At 52.3% G+C, this 18,092-nt stretch overlaps 1 protein-coding gene across 1 annotated transcript; it reads right to left on the bottom strand.

Moving 5' to 3' along the window:
- Window positions 1-1,886: 1,886 nt before the first annotated feature.
- SLC25A37 (solute carrier family 25 member 37) lies at window positions 1,887-16,225 on the bottom strand. The gene is made up of 4 exons (XM_086865166.1): window positions 15,957-16,225; window positions 8,691-8,919; window positions 6,906-6,962; window positions 1,887-5,661 (listed from the first exon to the last, which is right to left on the bottom strand). Exons 1-4 carry the CDS (start codon window positions 16,155-16,157, stop codon window positions 5,141-5,143), a joined length of 1,008 nt encoding a protein of 335 aa, XP_086721292.1. The 5' UTR covers window positions 16,158-16,225; the 3' UTR covers window positions 1,887-5,140.
- Window positions 16,226-18,092: the final 1,867 nt, after the last annotated feature.

Here is an 18,092-nt window from a genome sequence, read left to right as displayed (position 1 = left end):
GTTCCTTCCCCTCCCTCTCCCACAAAGGGAATAAAAACACTCATGTTTGGCCAGGGGATTTCATCCTGGAAACGCCTCTGGGGAGCAGGGAAAGCCTTTTCCGCTGGGCTCGGCAGGTGTGGAGCTGCTCTGGAGCAGGGCCAGGGATTGGCAGCTGAAATCCTGGAGTTCAGCCTGGGCTGGGACTCAAACCCCAGAGTTTAGTGCAGTGTCTGACCCCAAATCCCTTATCCCATTCCCAGATCAGGATCCCACTCCCAGGGCTGGATCCCATTCCCAGGTCAGGATCCCATTCCCAGGTCAGGATCCCATTCCCAGGTCAGGATCCCACTCTCAGGGCTGGATCCCATTCCCAGGTCAGGATCCCATTCCCAGGGCTGGATCCCATTCCCAGATCAGGATCCCACTCTCAGGGCTGGATCCCATTCCCAGGTCAGGATCCCACTCTCAGGGCTGGATCCCATTCCCAGGGCTGGATCCCATTCCCAGATCAGGATCCCACTCTCAGGGCTGGATCCCATTCCCAGGTCAGGATCCCATTCCCAGGGCTGGATCCCATTCCCAGGTCAGGATCCCATTCCCAGGTCAGGATCCCATTCCCAGGGCAGGATCCCATTCCCAGGTCAGGATCCCACTCCCAGGGCTGGATCCCATTCCCAGGTCAGGATCCCATTCCCAGGGCTGGATCCCATTCCCAGGGCAGGATCCCACTCCCAGGGCTGGATCCCATTCCCAGGTCAGGATCCCATTCCCAGGGAATGCTTGGACAGACCCGAAAGCCCAAATTTGGGCAAAACCACCCCAAAAATCCCAGAGGAGTTGTGGAATTCCTGCTGCACCGGGGCCCAGAACAGGCTGCTCAGGGCACCAGAAATCCCTGGAAAAGCCAGGAATTTCCCATTTGGAGCTGAAATGCTCATTCCACATTATAATAGAATAACAATTATTATAATTAATTATTTTAATTATATTTATTTAATTTTATTTTAATATTTTTTATTTAATTTTTTTAAAAAATTCATTAATAATTTCAATATTTTGGTGGAGATTCCCATTTTTTTTCCCTTTAGATCCCACCTTGGGGTCTCCTTTGCCTCAGGGAGAGCTGAACCCCTCTGATCCTGATACTGCTCAGCCCAAATTCCAGGGAATTATTCCCTGCTCAGCACCAGCACTGGGCAGAAACTGCTCCAAGAAATGGGATTTTCCCCATTTTTATTCCAGAAAACGGGAAAATCCAAAACAGCTCCAGAATTTCCTGGCATTTTCCCTTGAAATCCTGCAGGAAATTCAAGAGAAACCTCAGCCAAGAGTGCTCCCTCCCCGCCTGCTTATTCCAAGGGAGGAAAGCCTCCAATCCTTTGGGGAATCTGGGAATTTTTGCTGCCGCAGGAGCCGCAGTTCGTGGATTTGCTTAGGAATTCCCGGCCAGGAGAGATGAAAAACTCTCCAGCGGCTCCTAGAGGAGAGCGAGCCTCAGGAGGAGCTGCCAGGCTGGAAAACTCCTCCCAAAAGGGATTTTCCTCCTCCCATAATTAATTTTTCTCTTCCTAGAATGGATTTTCCTCCTCCCAGAATGGATTTTGCTCCTTGTAGGATGGATTTTCCTCCTCCCAAAATGAATTTTCCTCCTCTCAGGATGGATTTTCCCTTTCCCAGGACAGATTTTCCTCCTCTCAGAATTTTCTTCCTCCAAAAATGAATTTTTCTCCTCCTAGAATGGATTTTCTTCCTCCCAGAAGGATTTTCTTTTTCCCCAAGATGGATTTTCCTCCCACAGGGCTCAGGCATCGCTAGCAGGCACCATTCCCTCAGGGATGAGCCTGCCCCATCCTTATTCCCAAGGAAAAAAACAACCACAAACTCAAAAAAAAAAAAGACCCAAAAAAATCAGGATATTTTTATTTTCTGGAGCTCCAGTGGCACAAGTGCAGCATCATTTCCGACCCAGATCCTGCACTGGGAAATCGATGAAAACACTTTGTTGTTGTTGTTGTAGTTGTTTGGGGTTTTTTAAACCCAAACTGGAAAAGTTCCTCATCCTCCCTTAAAGAATTCTGTGCATTTGAGGTGGACAAAGCGGCAGAATTGGGGCAGAGACTGGGATAAAATCAGGGATTTGGGATCATAGACCCAAAATCAGGGATTTGAGGTCACCAACAGGGCTAAAATTAGGGATTTGGGATCATAGACCAGGCTAAAATCAGGGATTTGGGGTCACAGACAGAGATAAAATCAGGCATTTCAGCTCAGAATTGCAGTACAGCTTCCAAAGGCAAATTTGGCAGGGATTTTTGGGATGGGGAAGGGGATTTGGGAAGGGATTTTCCCTGCAGATCCAGCAGCAGCAGTTGGAAAATTGGAAATATTCCTGCTGCCGGTGAGACCTCTGGAATTATGAGGATTGGGCTGGTTTTGTTGGATATCCAGGGTGATCCAAGCAGATTTTCCTTCTCCCAGAAGGATTTCCCTCCTCTCAGAATGGATTTTCCTTTTCCCAAACTAGATTATCCTTTTCCCAGAATGGATTTTCCCACTCCCAGCCTGAGGAGGAGCAGATTCCCAACAGATCTCAGCTGATCATTTTTGTTCTCATCCCTCAGGAGGTTCCCAGGGATCTCCCCCTCTCCCAGGGTTCCCAAATGACTTCCCAACATCCCCTATCCAGGATTTTTGTATGTCCCTACTCCCAGGTTACTCCAAGGAGGAGCTGAGGTTCTCCCAAGGCAGAAATATCCAAGAAGAATACAGAGGAAGAGGAGGATGGAGCTGGAATCACTCCAATTATCCCACATTTTGTCTCTTCAGCATTACATTCCCCAAATTCCATCTCTATGGGAATTTTCCCAGAGCAGTTCTGGCTCTGGGAGCGACTCTCCAGTTTCTCAAGGAGAAAAATTCCCAGCTCTGAGACCTCCAATCCCATCAAATCCAGGAGAATCCAGTGGGATTTTCCTGCTTTAAGGCACAGGGATTTTTTCAGGTTAAGACACAAAAAAAGTCAGGAAAAAGCTCTTTTCCCACCGGGATCGTTCCCACAAGGCACACGTGGCACCCCCCAGAGGGGATCCTGGATTTTCCTGCTCCAAAAATTGTGGGAAAAGGATGGGACAGCTCCAGAGATCCCCAGGGACAACCAGGGATGCCCAGCAGGGAGATGACAATGGGAACATCGCAAGGATCCTGGAACTGGATCCCAAAAATCCTTCCTTGGCTGCTGATCTCCCAAAGGAGCAGCAAAAGGATGAGATTTGCTTTGGGAAGGATGGAATTTATTCCTGGATTCAAATGGAACATGGACCCTGGAACTGGAATTTGCACATCCAGGATCCCAAAATTCCCTCCTAATCTCCCAAAGGAGTGGCTAAAGGATGGAATTTGCTTTGGAAAAGCTGTTCCCAACTGGAGCAGGGCACACAGGGAGGCTTCCACCCTTCCCACTTTGCATTCCAAGCAGGAAAACCAAACTCAGGGAATGAGGAGCTTCTCCAGGTCGGGATTTCCCTCCCCAGGTCAGGATTTCCTCCTCCAGGTTGGGATTTTACCCCTCCAGGCCAGGATTTCCCCCTCCAGGTGGGATTTTTGTCCCTCCTGGACAGGGATGAGCAGCAGTTTCTTGCCAAGCCCAGGCTGGGAGGCACCTTTGGATCTGCCCTGGGATTTTCCCAAGGATTTTGGGCTGCTCTGGAGCTGCCAGGGACTCTATAAACAGCAGCTCCAGGATCTCCTTTTCCCAGGATCAGAGCAGCTCCAGCCTCACCCTGAGATCCCAGGAGAGGTCCTGGAATGGGATCAGGCCCTCAGGGAGGAAAAAGGGGGAATAAACTCTGGGAGGATGAAAGCTGTGCAGCCTCACAGCCCATGGCACCTTCAGCAAGGAGAAACTGCAAAATCACATCCCCTAAAAATCCCCATCTCCAGGGAGCAGAACAAAATGGAATTTCCCCCTGTTTTGGGTTTTCCCCAAAAGCCACATCCCCGTTCCTCATGTCCTCACGGGAATTCTGAGGACCTGGAGAGCCAGAGGAGGAGCCAGGCTTTAATTGCCCAGTAATTAAAGCCAATCTGGCCAGAAAATCGATGATTTTTGGGTCATCCTTACACGGGAAGGAAGAGCTGAGCCCTTTTTGAAGGCCTTTGCACCCAGCTTTAAAAGCTTTTCAAACCCCAGCCAGCTGCCCACATAGAAAAATAAAGGATAAACATTATCCAACTATTTTATATCGATATAAAAATTCACTTCTGTGCCAGGAGATTTTTGTTTCTTTGCTGTAAAAATAAAAAATTAAAATAAAATAAAATAATAATAAAAAAAAAGTAAACCACCCAAAATGTATTTCAAGCAACCAGCTTAGGTTGGAGAAGCTGAACCATCAGTGAGGAGTAAACTCCAGGTTCCATCTTATTTCCCAGAAAAAGCAGTTTGCGGTTTCGCTGCTGCCAAATAAAGTTATTAAATATATATATATTAATATAAAAGTCTCTATAAATTCTTTTTTTTTGTTCTTGTTGTTTAAGGGAAGGAAGGGGGCACTGAGTGAGCGGGAATCCTGGGAATCCCTAAGGACACTGAGTGAGTGGGAATCCTGGGAATCCCAGGGACACTGAGTGAGTGGGAATCCTGGGAATCCCAGGGACACTGAGTGAGTGGGAATCCTGGGAATCCCAGGGACACTGAGTGAGTGGGAATCCTGGGAATCCCTAAAGACACTGAGTGAGTGGGAATCCTGGGAATCCCAGGGACACTGAGTGAGTGGGAATCCTGGGAATCCCAGGGACACTGAGTGAGTGGGAATCCTGGGAATCCCAGGGACACTGAGTGAGCGGGAATCCTGGGAATCCCAGGGACACTGAGTGAGCGGGAATCCTGGGAATCCCAGGGACACTGAGTGAGTGGGAATCCTGGGAATCCCTGGGGAGCACCACGGGATTGCTGAGAATCCCCAGAATCCCTGAGGACACTGAGTGACCAGGAATCCCAGGAATCCCTGGGGACACTCAATGACTGGGAATCCTTGGGGAGCCCCACGGGAATCCCTGAGCACACTCAGTGACCGGGAATGGCCAGGCAGGGAGAGGAGAACCCAGCAGCATTCCATGGGCTGGCTGAGAGGGGGCACAGGAGATTCCCGCTCCTCGCTCACGAGGCCGGCTTTCTCTCCAGCGCGCGCTTGGTGAGGAAGTACTTGAAGAACTCATACACGGACCAGGAGATGGCCGTGGAGGGCATCTGGTAAATGACCCGAGCTTGGACGCCCTTGAAGAAGCCGGGGAGGCCTCCCAGCTGGTAAACGGTGCCGAAGGCGTTGGCCATGCCCGACAGGTGCCCCCGGATGTTTAGGGAGCTCAGGGCCATGTTCTCCTGCGTGTTGAGCAGTGTCTTGCACACGTCCAGTGGCGTGGTGGCCGCGGCGGCCACAGCTCCGGCCACGGCGCCGGCCACGATGTGGGAGCGGGGGTTGTACTGGCGGTGAGGGTTGAGGCGCTCCTGCAGGAGCTCGTAGGTGATGAAGTGGATGGCCTGGAAGGGCACGTTCATGGTCAGCTGCGTGGTGTAGCTGCGGTAGAAGGCTCTGAAGCCCTCAGTCCTGTGCACTGTCCGCATGCAGCCCAGCACTGATGTGTACGGAGAGTTGAACATCTGCAGCCGCTGCTTCACCACTGCCCGGGACAGGGACACTGCTCAGTGCCACTCAGGACACTGGCACAGCCCCAGAGTGAGCCCAGCCCTGCCCCGAGCTGCCCCCCTGAGCTCACCACTGACCCTGGCACAGCCCCAGAGTGACCCCAGCCCCACCCTGAGCTCAGGACAGCTGTGGGGACAGGGACACCACTCAGTGCCACTCAGGACACTGGCACAGCCCCAAAGTGAACCCAGCCCCGTGCTCCCCTTCCCCCCAAGCTGCCCAGCACCCACAGAGCTCAGCACAGTGAGAGGACAGCACAGCGCTCACTTCCTAATGAATCCTTCTCCTCAGCCTTAATTAATGACCTCTTAGTTCTAATGAACCCCTCTCCTCAGACTTAATTAATGACCCTTCAGTTTTAACAAACTCCACAGGGTTAACTAATGACCCTCTAGTTCTAATGACCTCCTCAGCGTTAATTAATGACCCTCTGGCTCTAATGACCCCCTCAGGATTAACGAATGACCCCTCGGGTGTCAGCACGAGGCCAGGGACGCTCGGTGGGGATGCACAAACCTGGCCCCAGCGGTGAGATGCAGGTGAGTTCCCACCTGAGCATCACCTGGGGGTGTCACACACCCGCCCCACTGGCTGCAGTGCTTCACTGACTAATGAGGCAAATTAATGCAATTAACTGAAACAGGGTATGAGTAAAAAGGATTTGATCCTGCAGGTTCTCCTTCAGAGATGCCCAGCTCTGGGCCTGCACAGGAGCACAACCCTGAGGAGCTGGCAGGTGGCAGCATTGTCCTTTGAGCTGCACTTTCCTGTTCATCCACATTTTCCTGAGGCCTTCTCCTGTCACTCCACCTCACCAGGAATCCCAGAGTTGGGCTTGTGCACCAACCTGAGCTCAGCTGGGTTAGCCCAAAACTTCAGGAGAACCAGAACCACCGCCCCAAGGAGCAGCGGAGCGGTGACAGTGGCGGGGACACCAGTGAAGGGACACTAGAGAAGGGGACACTGGAAAAGTGTTTTTTCTGTCCTGGAAAGCCACAATGCACCACAGAGATAGATGCAGGGATAAATTCCTCCTGCTGCTCTCCTTCTCTTCCCAAGGGACACAGGAATGAGGCCCCGGGGTTTGGAGGTCTCTGAGCTGGGGCCAGCCCTAGATTTCTTCCCAATGGACAGAGGGCGAAGAGCCAAGGGGGATTTATCCCTGGATTCCTGTGGCAGGGGCAGCGGGAGCAGCAGTTCCCAGAATCCCAGGATTACCTTCAGCTGGATTCATCACAGCGTCGTGGAGCAGCGTGGCCACGCTCCCAGCGATGCCTGCAAGGCAAGAACAGCTCTGAGAAAATAAATCCTGGCTCGGAAGGCAGCGCTCACCCTGGCACTGCCACCCAGGGGATCCGGCCAGGGGGATCCAGCCAGGGGCAAACATCCAGGGGGATCCATCCATGAGGAATCCATCCATGAGACAATCAATCCATGAGGGAATCCATCCACCAGGGATCCCATCCACCAGGGATCCATCTATGGGGAACCCATCCATGGGGGAATCCATCCATGGGGGAATCCATCCATCCCAGGGCAAGGAAACCCACCCTGCGAGAAGCCCAGATCAGCTCCCAGCCCCCACCTCTACTCTTCCCAACACCAATTCCCAAGGTTCCGGCCCAGACACCAGCGGCGCCTGAGCCAGCCATGAGCAATGTTTACCCTGCCCTCAGCACATCCCTAATTAGGGATTTTATCCCTTTACTCAGCTTCCCAACCCTTGCTGCCCAGGCTGCGCCAAACCCGGCCAGCCCTGACCCATCCCGCACCCGGCTCTGGGCCGGAGCTCTCCAGCCACTCCTTCCCTTTGATCCTGGCTCCCACCTCCAATTCCCTTTGGCCCAAATGACTCCTGGTCATTCCTCGTGAAGCCACAGCTCTGTTCTCCTGCTGGCACCACAGGCCTGTAGCTACTTGAAAGGTAAGCACAGGAATGTGTTCCCAGCCGAGAGCAGCCAGGAGAAGGGATTGGATCCCCTGCCCTGAGTTCCGGGACCCCACAGCAGATTCCTGCCAGCACATCCCAAGAAATCATCGGAATCTCCTGCACAAACCCTTTGGTAAAGCCCTGGCTGCTCAATTCTACGGGTTCTGCTTCTATTTCTGGGTTTAAAAACGCAATATTCCTGCTAAAAATTAAATTTCCTGCACAGACCTTTTGGTAAAGCCCTGGCTCTCAGTTCCAGGGGTACTGCTGCTATTGCTGAGTTTAAAAGTGAAATATTCCCTCTAAAAATTAAATTCCTGCACAACCCTTTACCAAAGTCCTGGCTGCTCAATTCCAAGGGTTCTGCCGCTATTGCTGAGCTTAAAAGTGAAATATTCCTGCTAAAAATTAAATCTCCTGCACAAACATTTTGGTAAAGTCCTGGATGTCCAATTCCAAGGGTTCTGCTTCTATTTCTGGGTTTAAATGCAAAATATTCCTGCTAAAAATTAAATCTCCTGCACAAACCTTTTGGTAAAGCCTTGGCTGCAATTCCAGGGGTTCCCCTGATATTTCAGGGTTTAAAAATGCAATACTCTTGCTAAAAATTAAATTTCCTGCACTAACCTTTCGGTAAAATCCTGGATGCCCAGTTCCAGGGTTTCTGCTGCTATTGCTGGGTTAAAAAGTGAAATATTCCTGCTAAAAATTAAAGCACACAGAGGATGGAGTGCACTCCGTGCTCCCAGGGACACCCGAATTCAAACCTCCAGAGGCTGAGGCGATGACTTCAACATCAGATCCCACCTTTATGTGACACCTTCAAATGTGGGACTTGATCCTGAAGATCTTTCCCAACTTTAAGGATTCCATGGTAATACAGGAACAGCCCAGCTGCACCTGAACACCTTTTGCCCACTAAATTGCTGATTTGTGCTGGAATAATTTGAGATTAAATAAGAATTTAGATTGCGTGGTGCACCAAGGCTGAGCGAGCAGCAAGCAAGGGTGATAACCACAAACGGGTCGGTATGTTTGGTGTTTTTTTTTAGGGAAAAAACCCCAAAAAATACCATTGGCCAAGTGGCTGTTTCTTCCCGGCTGGAAAGTATCACTGAGAGACTTTTTCATTTTCTCGTAGCAGGCAAAGTACAGGGCGTGGGCAGGGCCAGCCCCCAGCATGGTGACATTAATCCCACGTAAAGGCCTCCAGAGCCCCTCGGTCAGCACCATCTTCTTGAGAGCTTCGTACACACTCCTGTAGCGGGCTCTGGGGTCGGGCTGCAGGCTCTGCATCCGTGTCTGCAACAAAGCACACGAGGGACAGGCCCTGGTGACCCAGCCGAGGCAACAAATCCCAGAGTTCCAGAATTCCGGAATTCCGATGGCCCCTGGATGAGCTGATTTATCCTGGTTTTTTTACTTGTGCTGCTGATGGAGTCCGCGTTCCCACCGCATCAGCCAGGCTGCTGCAGGGGGGAAATGGAACCTCTGCTCGGCTTTTTCCATGGAAAATCAAAAGGAAACAAATTTTTCCATGGAAAACCCAAGGAATGAGGCTGCTACAGGATGGAAATGGAGCCTCTGCTCAGCTTTATCCATGGAAATCCCAAGGAATGAGGCTGTTGCAGGGGGGAGATGCAGCCTCTGCTCAGCTTTTTCCATGGAAAATCAAAAGGAATCAAATTTTTCCATGGAAAACCCAAGGAATGAGGCTACTGCAGGAGGGAAATGGCTACATTCCATTTCCCTCTTGGAAAATCAAAAGAAATCAAATTATGATTTTCCATAGAAAATCAAAAAGAATCAAATTTTTCCATGGAAAACCCAAAGAATGAGGCTGCTGCGGGAGGGAAATGGAGCCTCTGCTCAGCTTTATCCATGGAAATCCCAAGGAATGAGGCTGTTGCAGGGGGGAGATGCAGCCTCTGCTCAGCTTTTTCCATGGAAAATCAAAAGGAATCAAATTTTTCCATGGAAAACCCAAGGAATGAGGCTACTGCAGGAGGGAAATGGCTATATTCCATTTCCCTCTTGGAAAATCAAAAGAAATCAAATTATGATTTTCCATAGAAAATCAAAAAGAATCAAATTTTTCCATGGAAAACCCAAAGAATGAGGCTGCTGCAGGAGGGAAGTGCAGCCTCTGCTTAGCTTCATCCATGGAAAGGCCAAGGAATGAGGCTGGATGAAGAAATCCAGGGATGCTTTTCATTTTCTCCTGCTTTCAACACCCTGCACCTGCCCCAGCCTGTCTCTCCTGCAGCTGCACAGCAGCCTGGGACAGTTCCTAGAAGGGCAAGCTGGGAAAACTGGGAAAAGGCAGGAATTCCCCCAAAAGTAGAAAATGCAGAGCCCATGTCCCCCTGGGAGCTTCCTTGTCCCTGTTTTCCCCTCAGCTCCCAGAGCTCTGCACCCACCAAGGGCCTGGCCGGGAATTCCAGCTGCATTTCTGTTGTTTTTTCCCACAGATTTTAATCCAGCTGAGCTCCTGCCATCCAAACCTGCTTCAAACCTCACTGCCACCACTTCATTTCACAACTTTTCCCCTCAGGAAAATTCCTTGGAGCTCCCTGGAGCTGACAATGACAATGTAGGAGGGGTCCCAGGACCCCAACCAGCACTGGGAAAGCTCCAATCTCCACGGCCATCCTGGAAAGATCATCCCAGAAAATCCTAAGCAGCAAAATGCCCTCAGATCCTTCCTGTTCTCCATGTGGGAAAGGGTTAAACACCGTGTCAGGTCACGGAGCAGCAGCCCTGGAAGTGTCTGAGGAACACCAGACGCGGCACCGGGCTGGTGACGAGGTGGGGATGGGGCACAGGTTGGGCTGGATGGCCTTGGAAGGCTTTTCCAACCTCAGTAATTCCATGATTCTGCAATTCCAGCACAGGAGAGTGAAACCAGCCCAGGGGGACATGGCCCTTGGAGGAGCCTCAGCGTCGAAACACAAACACTGGGAAAAAAACCTTGGGAAAGGGGTGTTCAGCAACCTCTGGAATTAAAGCTTTTCCAAGGAGTAGCTCAAGAGCTGCAGGAAGGATTCCTTCCTCAGCAGGATCCCCATGTCAAGCCCTTCATTAATTAGCCAGGAGGCAGTTCAGCCTTCAGTCCATAAAAACCTTTAAGGTTTGAACCTTGGAGCCCCCAAAGCCCAAAGCCCTTCCACATCCCCTCTGTGAGGCCAAGGAAGAGACTAGCGCTCAGCTCAGGACTTTCACCCGGAACAACAAAACCAAGGTGTGTTTATTAAAGTCTAGGCCAACCAAATGATGGAATTTGTAGTAAATACTCTTTAAAAACCCTAAAAATCACACAGGAATTCTTTGGAATTTCAGATTCCTAGGCCCCATCGTGCAAAGCTCCCTGTTCTGCAGCACCTCATTCCCTGGGAGCTCCGAATGGTGCTGGAAACGAACCCAAAAACTCAGCAAAATCCTCCTGGGAGAGCAGCAATGCTCTGAATTAGCTCAGATTTAAAAGTAGATTTTATATCCAGCTGTCCTGCAACCCCTCACAGTCTCTGCACCTTCCCATGCTATGGTCAGGATTTCAGGATGCTCCGCAGAAAATCCCAGTCTCGTCCCAGTTTATCCCCAGGAGCAACAGGTGACATTTACGTGCAGGACTGATGTGTTTCTGGGAAGTGAAATCGAGGATTTCCATCCCTATGGATGATCCCGTTTTTCCCACTTTCACCTCCTGTACCTGTCAGGGCCACACACATCCCTCAGGAAAATCAATTTACAGAGAGCCTGCTGCCCCAGCTTGGTCAGAAGCAGGGTAGCTTTTCATGGAAAAGGGATCTAAGGTGGGTAGGGCTCTCCCGTGAGAATGGATAAATAGGATTTTTTTTTTTTTTTTTTGTGCATCTGAGCCTCTCTGAAGGGGTTTAAAACTCACCCCACAGCCCTGAGGAGCCTACACAAGCTGCACTTTGCATCAGCTACCCATCACCTGTGGGTGAAGCAGGACTAACAGCCCAAGGAGCAGATAAAACCAGGACTATCCACCCATAAAACCAGGAAAAATTGCCCAAGGAATAACCTGGGTAAAACAGGACTAACAGCCCAAGGAGCAGATAAAACCAGGATTCAGCAACCCAAGGGGCAGCCAAAAGCAAGATTCGAGAGGCCAAACAGCCCAAGGAATAACCAAAATCAGGATTTAGGAGAATAAGCTGCCCAAGGAATAACCAAAACCTGGATTTAGGAGGATAAACAGCTCAAGGAACAACCAAAATCAGGATTTATGAGGCCAAACAGCCCAAGGAACAACCAAACCCAGGATCTCCTGCTGAGCCAGAGGCCCGGAGCTGGGAGCAGCTCTGTGGGAAGGAGCTGAAGTTTATCAGGGCTTGAGGAGCTGATTTCCCTGAGCTGGGCAGTGCCCCCATCTCCTCTCACCTATCTGAAGCCACCAAGCAGCTCCTGGAGCCTCACCCCTGATAAGCAGCCAAGAAATTCTTCTCCACCTACTCCAATTAATCCCCATTGCATAAGGCAGCGGTGCAGGGCCAGCCACGAGCACCCTGCTCGTCCTGGCTGCAGCTTGGGCAGAAAAAAACATCACCACAAGTGCCAGGGTCAGGTTGAGGCAGTTCCCTGCTCCTCGGGAAGAGCTCTGTCCTGCTGGATGAAGTTTGGGATTACTCCAGTGCTGTTTTATTTTAGCCAGAATTATTTTCCCAGCAGGAATCAGCTCCCTGTTTTGCATATCCTGGTGGAGGGGCACTGGTTTGACACCTCACGAACACCCTCAGACCTCGTTTGCCTTTTGGTTTGGGTTTCTTTATTTATTTTCTCTCAGTACAACCTGTTTTTCAGGGGACAGAGGCTCGCAAAGGGAGCATAAAACACTTTTAGCAGGAAATCGGCAGCATTGCTGCATGGATCCAGCAGATTCTGCCAGCTGGGCAAGGCAGGAGCCAGCCTCAAGCTCTGAACCCTAATTTTGGGGGGGTTCAGCTGGAACAAGAAAAGACAGGAGCCAGGCTCAAGCTCTGAACCCCAGTTTTGGGGGGTTCAGTTGGAACAGCACAAGGCATGAGCCAGGCTCAAGCTCTGAATCCCAGTTTGGGGGAGGTTCAGTTGGAACAGGGCAAGGTACGAGCCAGGCTCAAGCTCTGAACCCAAATTTGAGGGGGGTCAGCTGGAACATCCCCCAAATAAGCAGCACACCCATGGGAGGGGAGCAGAGGGTCAGTCCAACAGGTTATCCAGGAATTCCCAACATCCGAAAACTCCCCTTCTGCTGGAACATGAGGAACTGCCCCTCCTGGAGCAGCTGGAAATGGGGAGACGCAGAATCTCCCACCACCCCAAATAACTCACAGCCCTGCCTCCCTCAGACATCCTGCTGTGCTTCCAGGACCTTTGTGACCAACAGGGCAGCTCCAAAGACAGGCCAGGTTTTTATGGAAAAGGATTTAATAGAAAAGGATTTATTTTGTCTCTAGAGCCACTGGCACCCTCTGCAAGAAGGGAGGTGCCAGCCCTGCACGCCTCCAGTTTCTCCCCCCAGCAATTAATCCATCCCCAGGGGAGCAAAACTGTTCCTCACATCCCCAGGGGAATCCTATCCTTTGTTTTCACAATCTTTGGGAAACCAGCTCCGGCAGAAAAATCACCAAAAGGATCAGAGAAGGTGGAAGAGGCTCCAGAAGAGCCCTCCAGAAACTCCTTTCCTGCTGCCATCAGGAGTCCTTGACATGCTGATCCCCCCCAGATAATTTGTGAATGAATCAGGGTTCCCAGCACCGCTGTTTGCAGCAGCCACAAACAAAAACAAGGCTGACAAGTGTGAGAAACACCCTCAGCATCAGCAAAACCCAGCTCAGAGCATCCAAACAACCAGTGCTGAGAGGGACAGGCAGAGGAAAAGTGCAGGTGAGGCTGGAGCTCGAGGGGGCTTTGCCTAATGGGAAAAAAATATTATTATTTATTATTCAGCATCTGAAAAAAAAAAAGGTGGGGGGGGGGGAAGAGCGTAGATTTAAACTGGATATTGGGAAGGAATTCTTCCCTGTGAGGAAGGAGGGATGGAATTCCCAGAGGAGTTGTGGCTGTACCTGGATCCCTGGAAGTGTCCAAGGCCGGGAGCAGCCTGGGACAGTGGGAGGTGTCCCAGGGGTGGCACCGGGGCATTTGAAGGTCCCTTCCCACTCAAACCATTCTGGGATTCCGTGACCCTGCCAAGCTCAGGGGTTGTGCAAGTGTCTGCAGCAAACAATTCCCCAAATTACGACATTTTCAGTTTCTCTTTGGGAGGAAATGATTCGCTAGAACCCAGACATTTCCCTCAGAGCAGGAACTGCCCAGGTGCTCTTTCTGCACCTCCAAAAAATCCCAACCCCCTCCAGCCTGGAGCTCTGAGCCAGGAAGTCCCACTGAGGAAAAGCTTTGCTCTTTTTCTGTAGGAACGTGGCCCCTCTCCCTCAATGAAGCCAAAGAGCTGCTCTTAGGAGCTGGGTCCTTATTTAATTACACCCACCATAAAAAAATAAAACTCTTTAGGGAATCAAAAAATCCCTTTTTTGGGTCAGCTGTAACCTTTCCCCAGGGCAGACAGGTGGAATGGCAGCGAGTGCCCAGGGCAGGAGCAGATCCCAGCCTGCAGCTCAGGATTTCTGCCCAGCACGCAGAGCGACCTTGGCCAGGCTCCACCAGAGTTTTCCCGCAGCAGCCGGAGCGTTTTATCCGCTCCCAGCACTTCCAGGCACTTGGCTGAGTGGGATTACCCAGCCTAAGGCAGGGCCCTGGCCCTGGAGCAGCCAGGGAAGTCACTGTTCAGGGAATTCTCCCTCCAAAGCAACTCCTGCTCCGGGAAGCCGGGCACCACTTTCATTTCTCGCTCTGCTTTCCCCGTGGAGGAAATGCCCTCGTGAGCAACTCCAGAATTCCGGAGGGACAACACCCACGGAGCTGCTCCGGCCGTGACTGGGCACAAAACACCTCATTTGTTTGTGCCAGCAGCTGGTGCCACGACTGAGGTGGGCACCAACCCCACACCCAGGGGGAACATCCCAGATCTATGAGCCAGGTGCAGTGGGGACAGACCCAGAGGGAAAACAGGACCAAAAAAAACCGGGAATATTTCCTCTGATTATCACGCTGGCAGGACCTGAGAAAGCCAAGGCATTTCCTCTGCTCTGCTCTTTCTACACTTTCAGGGAGCCCTGCATGAAAAGGAGAAGGGATTGCAACATCTCATGATTCATCCACACCGCCATCGAGGGAGTTTGGCTCTTCCCAGTTTTCCCTCTTCTTCTGAAGGCCCCACAGCAGCAAACTGGCAGGGCAGAGGGAGGAAATATCCTTCAGGATGATTCCCACTGCTATGGAGACACTGAAAAGCCTTCCCTGAGTGGGATTGAGCATCATCAGCTCCAAAATCCACTAGCCAGCCCCTCTTCACACACACTGACCCAACACGGCCACGTCTGTGCCACTCACCCTGTCCTGCTGTGGACACACCACCCAATCCCAGCAGCTTTTCCCTCCTGAGCTGGAATTCCAACGCTCCAGGAGGGAAAAGCTGCCCGGGGAGCTCCCAGGCCAGGAGGGTGGCATCTCCCAAGGCAGAGAGCAGCACTGGCATGTCACCTTTGCCTCAGTGCTCATGCAGAACTCCCCCAAATGAGCTGCAGGACGGGCTCAGGGGGAGCAGAGCTCCAGAGCCAGCGGGGATTTTTGGGGGTGACACCTCGGGGACCTGCCCAGCGCCTTGTCTATCCCAGGAACCTCACACATCCCAACATTCATGGATGCTTTGCCTGAGTGCGTCCTAAGATTCCTTACACGTTCCCACCTTTCTTGCACCCCAACACTCCCTCCACGCTTCCCCCACCTCTGCACCCCAATTCCTTGCAGATTTTCCTCCCTTGCACCCCAAAAACCCCCAGCACTTCTTCCACCCCTACAGCTGCCCACACACCTTCGTACCGCAACAGTTCCTTGCACGTCCTTTACATCTCCCCTCTTCTTGCACCCCAAAAAAACCCTTGCACACCCCTTCTCCTCCCTCCCCTCCTTGCATCACCAGTACTCCTTGCACCCCAGAAAACCCCTTGCACGCTCCTCTGTTCCCTCCCCTCCTTGCACCCCCAGCACTTCTTGCACCCCAAAAAAACCCTCTGCACCCCCAGCACTCCTCGCACCCCAGTAACCCCCTGCACACTCCCTCCTCGCAGCCCAACGAATCCTCGCACCCCAATAACGCCCTGCACTCTCCCCGTCCCCCCCGAACACCCCGGTGCGCCTTGTCCCGCTCCCCGCAGCATCCCCCCGGTCCATCCCGGTTCCCTCCCGGGCACCCCTTCCCCGCTGTCCCCACGCACCTTGACCGAGTCCACGGGGTACATGACCGTGTGCTCCATGATGCCCGCCACGGCCCCGGCCACCATGTGCGTGCCGAGCGCGACGCTGCTGGGCAGGCTCTCGTACTCCTCGCCCTCCGCCAGCCCGGCGGCGGTGGCGGGGGGGGGCCCGGGGCCCGGCGGGGCGGCGGCGCTGCCCGCCATGGCACAGCTCAGCTCCATCCACCGGCACCGCGGTGACACGGGCCGGGGCCGGCGGCGCCGGACGGGTACCGGTACCGGAGGGGGGGGGAGGGACGGGGGGGGGGCACTGGGACCGCGAGCCGCCTCAGCCTCCTTTAAAGACGCGCTCGCCACGCCCACCCCGCCGCACCAATCAGCGCGGGACGCATTTGTTACATCACCGGGCGGGAAAATGATTGGCAATAATATCAACCGATAAAAGGAGGAAAGGGGCGCGGCGGTGGGCTGTGATTGGCTGTAGTAATGGATGGGCGGGGCGTAGCACTGAGGGGCGGGTGTTGCTGTGGAACCGCCGCTGAGGGGGGCGCGGCCGCGGAGCTTTCAACTGTCACCTGAAGCGAGACACGGTGTCACACCGAGGCACCGGCAAACCTCTGTGTCTGCCGGAGCCAAGAAAGGTGTGGTAACCCCGTGGTTCATGCCACGGGGAAAGCTGAGGTGGGAAGGAAGGGGAGATTTAGCAATTCCTGTTGTTGGAGGGGTTTTTAATAATGGTGGCACGGTTGGGACTCCCGGGGTGTCACCTCTGGATGTCCTGTGCAGGCTCATAGCCCTAATGAGAACGGGTGAGTCCCCCAAAGCTCGCGGCCAGCCCTCATGAAAGGACGGGGACCCTCATAACAGCACCGGGACCCTCGTGCAATCACCCCCTGGTGAAGCAGGGGAAGGTGCAATCAGACCTGGAGATTCCATGGGCAAAGGGTCTGATTTCCCTGCAGGGTCCCCAAAGCAGCCCCCAAACTGTCCCCAAAGCACAAAGGGGCTGTGCTCAGCTCCTGCGCTGCTGATCCAGGGGAGCTGCCTGGAACGGGGCTTATTTAGGGTATCTCAGGAGCCCTCTGTCCCTTCCTATGTGCCTCACTGGGGGGAAAAAAACCCTCCAGAAGGGTTTAGGATAACTTCCTGCCCTTCCTTTCTTCTGAGAAGACAGATTCACAGCATTGCCATCCCTCCCAGCAGATCCCACTCCTTGTGTGAGGGGTGGAACGAGCTCCCCTCACATCCCTGCTCCCCAAAAATGCTTCTGTTCCTTCATATTTTATGTGATTTCTTTGTCCCAACATGAAAACGTCCCAAACCAGGTGAATTTGGTGCTCTCTAGAAGAAGGACGCAAAGTCTTTGTATCCCAGGGAGCAGCCCCGACTTTATTTCATTCCTCTCCAAAGGATTATTTGGAATTTGACCTTGCAGGGAAGGAGGTGGTACATGAACTCAAATCAAGGTTAACCATTCCCATGATACTGCAAGACAATTTATTGCTGCATGGGCCTTGAGAAGGAGGAAAACCATCCTCAGAGCCTGGAAAAAGCAGGAAAATAAAGTGTCATTTGGAAATGAACACACACAAGGTGAGAGAATCCAGGTGTGGTCACATGCTGGGTACCTGGAGAGGCGCTGGGGGCAGCACAAGCTGTTCTCCTTCTTCCTTCCCTTATTTGTGCTGGGAATTCTCTGTTCCTCGGGGAACACGGAACTGCTGGAGAAAATAACAATAAATGATATTGTCACGCATGGGACTCACTCCTGATTGGTTTTGGGGACCTGGCAGCGTCTCCTGCCCTTGGAAAAACACTTCTCCAGGATGTGGGAGAGCTGGAGGTGACTCCCAGCTGCTGTCCTGGGGTGTCCTGGCCGGGAAACTCAACCTGAGGAAAGCTGAGATCATAAAACCCTTCCAACAACACAAAATTCAAACCAAGAATTGCTTACATCTCCCCCTCTTGCTCTCTGGGAGAAACCACGGGGTTATCACACCTTTATTTCCTTGGAAAGAGACCAAAGCTGTGCTGCTGGCAGGGTTTGTTGCTGTGTTTTCCACATTAAATGACATTTTAGAGCTGGAGAGCTACATCCACACCCATAATTCCAGCAGAGAACCATGATCCCCACACACCAGCTGGGCTCAGGAACTT

This window comes from Cyanistes caeruleus, chromosome 29 (assembly GCF_971803275.1).
Source record: "Cyanistes caeruleus chromosome 29, bCyaCae1.hap1.1, whole genome shotgun sequence".
Taxonomy (NCBI): domain Eukaryota; kingdom Metazoa; phylum Chordata; class Aves; order Passeriformes; family Paridae; genus Cyanistes; species Cyanistes caeruleus.
This window is presented reverse-complemented; position numbering and strand designations above follow the sequence as displayed.